Source organism: Ananas comosus, linkage group 21 (assembly GCF_001540865.1).
Source record: "Ananas comosus cultivar F153 linkage group 21, ASM154086v1, whole genome shotgun sequence".
Lineage (NCBI taxonomy): Eukaryota > Viridiplantae > Streptophyta > Magnoliopsida > Poales > Bromeliaceae > Ananas > Ananas comosus.
Window position 1 is genome coordinate 5,620,530 of NC_033641.1, and position 5,433 is coordinate 5,625,962.

The 5,433-nt window shown below is 45.9% G+C and overlaps 1 protein-coding gene across 1 annotated transcript; it reads right to left on the reverse strand.

Moving 5' to 3' along the window:
• LOC109726793 lies at nt 3,503-4,957 on the reverse strand. Its single transcript, XM_020256582.1, has 2 exons — nt 4,855-4,957; nt 3,503-3,804 (listed from the first exon to the last, which is right to left on the reverse strand). Exons 1-2 carry the CDS (start codon nt 4,955-4,957, stop codon nt 3,503-3,505), a joined length of 405 nt encoding a protein of 134 aa, XP_020112171.1.

Below are 5,433 nucleotides of genomic sequence, written 5' to 3' on the forward strand. Positions count from 1 at the left end.
AATTTCCGCCGTTTCGGGTTTTGCAAAGTTCCGATGCACTTTCTAATCCGTTAGACAATGCTATTATGATTCTAATGTCTACAACTAAGTATGAATCAGCATAATCATGAATTAACACTTTACCTGGACATCGTGATTCACGGTGTGAGTTATTTTCCAACTTCTTCGAAATCTTGAATTCTTCGATCTTCGACAACACGCACCGATTCTTCAAAACTCCGACTCACTTCACGAAACTTGCCAACACACAAGACTTAACAGCTACCAATTTTGTCCGGTTCGGGCGCGTCAAACAGACGCCAAACGGATAGGACCTCCCCTGTCCACCCAAGGCTAACAATAAGATCATGTACAACAAATTCCTAGGAAAGAACTTGAATAAATACACGATCAAACAAGAACAACGAGAGCACAACCAGTGCTAAAAGATCAAGAGCAAGCATCACGAGTAATAAACATACAAGTGAAACAAAAGAGAGATACTTAACTATTACATTTATGCAACTTAAATACATTTGATTATATTAAACTTCCAAAATATAAACATAGAGTTTACAATTCTTCACATCACCTGACCCTATACATCATCTACTCTTAAGTACAAAAGGGCGACTACTAATGCAAATAAGAGCATCTACTACCTCTAGGGTGCTAAGCCCTTACCGCGATCCTCGCCGAGTGTACTCGAGCTCAGTCCTACAACAAAGTGGGGTGAGAACAACGAATAGTTCCCAGTGGGTTCGGCCGCCGACTCCGCCGATCTCCCCACTAGGTCTAAGCAAGCATAGATAGATAAACAGATATATAGATAATTGGAAAGCGATAATAATAAGTAGATATGAAAGTAATCTACCATGCCTCAATCTATAATCATGCATGCAACATAAGTAAGGCTAACTACCAACTATCATGCTCAATAATGATGTAATTCATTAGATTACCTAATCACTCGGCTAACTCGAAGGTTGACCACCACCTCAATCTCACGTTTTGAAGTCTCATAGGGGAGGAGTCTCACTATCACGCCTCCGCCCCGAGACCGTTACCAATTTGGTCCGATTCGGGCGCGGCGAACGGACGCCGAACGGACAGCACCTCCCCTGTCCGCCCAAGGCTCAAACGACGAGATCATGTACACAAGTTCCCAGGAAACACACTTGATTACATACATCATCAAACAACGATAACGAAGCACAAACAATGCTACACAATCCAAGAGCAAGCAACACAAGTAAAGCATACAAGTGAATAAAAGAGAGATATACTTAACTATTGAATTCATTAGACTTTGATACATTTAGTACAATTTGCATTCTTCCAAACTTGTATAAATATATACAATCCTCTCAAAACCTCACCCTATACATCATCTACTCTCAAAATAGGTACAGGGTAACTCTAGTGCAAATAGGGAAGTAAACTACCACAACTAGGTTGCTACGCCCTTACTGCGATCCTCACCAGGGGCGCTCGAGCTCAGACCTGCAACAAGGTGGGGTGCGAACTATGAATAGTTCTCAGTGGGTTCGGCCGCCGACTCCGCCGATCTCCCCACTAGGTCTAAGCAGGCACAGATAGATATGCAGATAGATAGGTATATAGAATTGAAAACACTAACGGCGGTAAGCAGATATAAAATCAAGATCTATCAATGCCTCAATCCATTATATTGAATGCATGAAACTCATAGTAAAAGGTTAGCTACCGTACTACCATGTTCAACAATGAAGCTATTCATTAGATCACCCAATCTCTCGGCTAAACCGAGGCTCTCTCTCTCAGTCTCACGCGTGTAAGTCTCCTAGGGGAGGAGGTCAACTACTCAACAACCCCCGAGACCACCTGTGGACAGCTAGCGGCTGTCCGGGCAGCTAGCGGTTGCCCCTCAAGTGATCAATACTCCGGAGTGCACAACTTGTGTGGAGCTACCACTACAAGTGTAGACAGGCTACGTGAGCTCGATCCAATCTCATGAACTAAGAACATCCTACCAACCAGGGATGATGGCAATATAGAATCAAGTATTCTAGTAGTTAACCACATAGTGTCTCAACTATACTAATGTTCTCATGCCACTCTTTCTCATGTTTAATGTCATTAGATGCCACTCATTCTGTGTTTATGGTTAACTAGATGCCACTCGTTCCCTTGACAAGTTCTCAATACACTAGTTTGCACTTTATTAGGTTCTCGTCCTCAAGCACGTTCATTCTTTATCAACTATCCTTTCATTATAGGGTCTCCAGTCATTTGACACTATCTTAAGCATACTAGATTTAGGTGTTAAGCAACTCAACTCTACACTACTCTACTAGCATGCAAGAATGTGTAACAATTACATTTAGCACCCTATAATGCAACATTACAATATGCAATTGATCGACTTGATAGACTTAGACATAAGGAGCAGTTCAACTGCTTCGGGATGGTCACCACCCACCTCGTGGCGATGTCGCGACTCTTCGAATACGATTCGCCGACTTTACGACTCCTCGTTGACCTTCTAGGCAAGAACGAAGCTCCGAGGGTCCCTTTTTGACGATAACTTCGCACTCACTCGACGGATCCTCGAACCATCTTCGCCTGCGCGTTTAGAGACCTAGCAATTAGGTTTTCGACCTATCCAAATAGATCAAAACCCTAGATTTCCAAGAATCCCAAAACGTGCCCTAGGTTCGCAATAATGGAGAAATCCATGGTTCAAGCCTCAAATCTATACTAGAACCATCTATTTAACTCCATTAGACTCCATTCGAACCGTCTCTAAGCGATAAAACCCTATCACAAGAAATCCACCATTGTAGGGCTAGAAGCTTACCTCTTCAAGCTTGCTCCAACAAGAGGAAGATGATGAAGAAGATGATCTTCTTCTTCTTCCACTCCTTCTCCTTCCTCTTCTTTTCTTTCTTCTTCTCCTTCTTCTTCTTTCTAGAGAGAGAGAAAGAGTGTGAGGGTGTGGGAGAGAGGAAAATGAGAGGGTGTGAGTGAGAGGAGGGGTCCCCCAAGCCTCTCATATAGGCACTTTGCAAATAAGCCCCTCAACTTTCCTTTTATGAAGCAGCCTTCACTGGGCCATTTCGGGCTACGGGGACCGATCCCTTGAGGGGAGGACCGGTCCCCCGAAAGCTGTCCAAAAATTGCGCGTACGGGAACCGGTCCCCACCCTGAGGGACTAGTCCCTGAGAGCTTTCTCCGGAAACAAGGCTGCGAGAACCGGTCCCCTCCCAGAGGGACCGGTCCTCGAGAGCATGAAATCTGCTCCTAGATTTCACTCCAAGCTCTCGTGAGTCCGTCCTCAATGCACTTTTTGTGTTTTTGATGTTCTCGGACTTTCCGAAGCACACCAACTCGACAATTAGTCGATTTTAAACGAAGTTTAGCTCCCGAACTACGAGAATTCACTTTCCTTACATCCTTCCCACCTTAAAAGAGTTTCGTCCTCGAAACGAACTCAATATTACTAAATTCATTTAGAATGTAAACTCTAGATCCATACCTCAACTCAAACTTCAAACAAGTGAGGATGCTGCACTTTCATCTCTTCCTCGAGCTCACAAGTGGCTTCGCGATCACTATGATGGCTCCACCGGACCTTAACATAAGGGATCTCGCGATTCCTCAGCTTGCGCACCTCTCGAGCTAGAACCTCCACCGGAAACTCTTCGTAACTCATATCTTCTTGCAATTCCGGCGGCTCATACACCAAGACATGCTCGGGGTCATGCATGTACTTGCGGAGATTGGAGACGTGGAATACGTTGTGCACACCAGCAAGCTTTGGCGGCAATGCAAGTCGGTAAGCCACTGTCCCAATCCGCTCCAAGATTTCGTAGGGGCCAATATAACGAGGACTCAACTTTCCTCGCACCCCAAACCTTTTTACACCTCTCATCGGCGAAACCTTTAAAAACACGCGGTCGCCCACAGCGAACTCCAAGTTCCTACGGCGTTTATCTGAATAGCTTTTCTGTCGAGACTACGCCGTAAGCAATCTCTTGCGAGCAAGGTGAACCTTCTCCTCCGCCTCTCACAATACGTCGGGACCGAATTCTGTTCGCTCGCCTAGATCACTCCAATGAATGGGAGATCGGCACTTTCGCCCATACAGAGCCTCGAACGGTGCCATCCCCACACTCGCATGATGACTATTGTTGTAGGCGAACTCGGCTATCGGCAGGTGCTTACACCAACTCCCCTTATAATCAATGGCACACGCCCGCAACATATCCTCCAGGGTCTGAATGGTCCTCTCAGTCTGCCCATCTGTCTGAGGATGAAATGCGGTACTGAAATCGAGTCACGTGCCAAGGGCTTCCTGCAGGCTTCTCCAAAAGTGTGAAGTGAACTTGGGGTCTCGATCTGACACAATCGACTTCGGCATCCCGTGGAACCTCACTACCTCATCAAGATACACCTACGCGAGCTTCTCACCTTCCCAAGCGTTATGGATCAGCAAAAAATGCGTTGATTTCGTCAAACGATCCACAATCACCCAGATTGCATCGTGGTCACCAGTCGAACGAGGTAAGCCGACGACGAAATCCATCGATACGTCCTCCCATTTCCAAATGGGAATAGATAGACTCTGAAGCTTCCCCGCTGGAAACCGACGCTCCGCTTTCACCTGTTGACATACTGAGCACTTTGCCACGAAGTGCCCGATATCAGTTTTCATTCCCGGCCACCAATAAAGCATCTTCAACTCGTGGAACATCTTGGTGCCGCCCGGGTGGTCAACATAAGGAGACCAATGCGCTTCTTGCAAAATTAGCTTGCGAAGCTCCTCGTCATTTGGCACACACCACCGGTTTCGAAATCGAAGTGCGCCACTAGCATCCATGCTAAAATCTCTACCATGGCCACTATCAATATTGTGCTGCACCTTCTGGAGAGTCGGGTCCGCAAATTGAAGATTCTCGATCCTCTCCAATAAGGTCGGTTGAACTACAAGCGCCATTACCTTAGTCGGAATTTCTGGGCCACTACCTCAAGATTCATCTTCCCCATTTGTAACCACAGGGGCATTTGATTTGTAACCCACAAGGCTAAGTTCTCCACCGACTTCGGACTAAGTCCGTCCGCGACTACGTTTGCCTTCCTGGGGTGGTAAAGGATGTCAACATCATAGTCCTTAAGCAATTCCAACCACCGCCGCTGTCACATGTTTAGCTCATTCTGGATAAACAAATATTTCAAGATTTTATGGTTGGTGTAGATCTCGCAATAAGCACCATATAAATAGTGTCTCCAAAGCTTCAAGGAGAAGATCATCGCCGCCAACTCTAAGTCATGAATGGGGTAGTTCTTTCATAGCTCTTTAACTGACGAGACGCATACGCGATCACTTTCCCGCCCTGCATCAGCACACACCCCAAACCCAGATAGGATGCGTCGCTATAAACCACATAATCTTCACCCTGCATCGGTAAGGCG

Coding starts and splice junctions, on each gene's coding strand:
- LOC109726793 (XM_020256582.1), bottom strand. CDS start 4,957: ATGGCGCTTGTAGTTCAACCGACCTTATTGGAGAGGATCGAGAATCTT. Junction 3,805..4,854: donor CAATATTGATAGTGGCCATG/GTAGAGATTTTA, acceptor GGATTGGGACAG/TGGCTTACCGACTTGCATTG.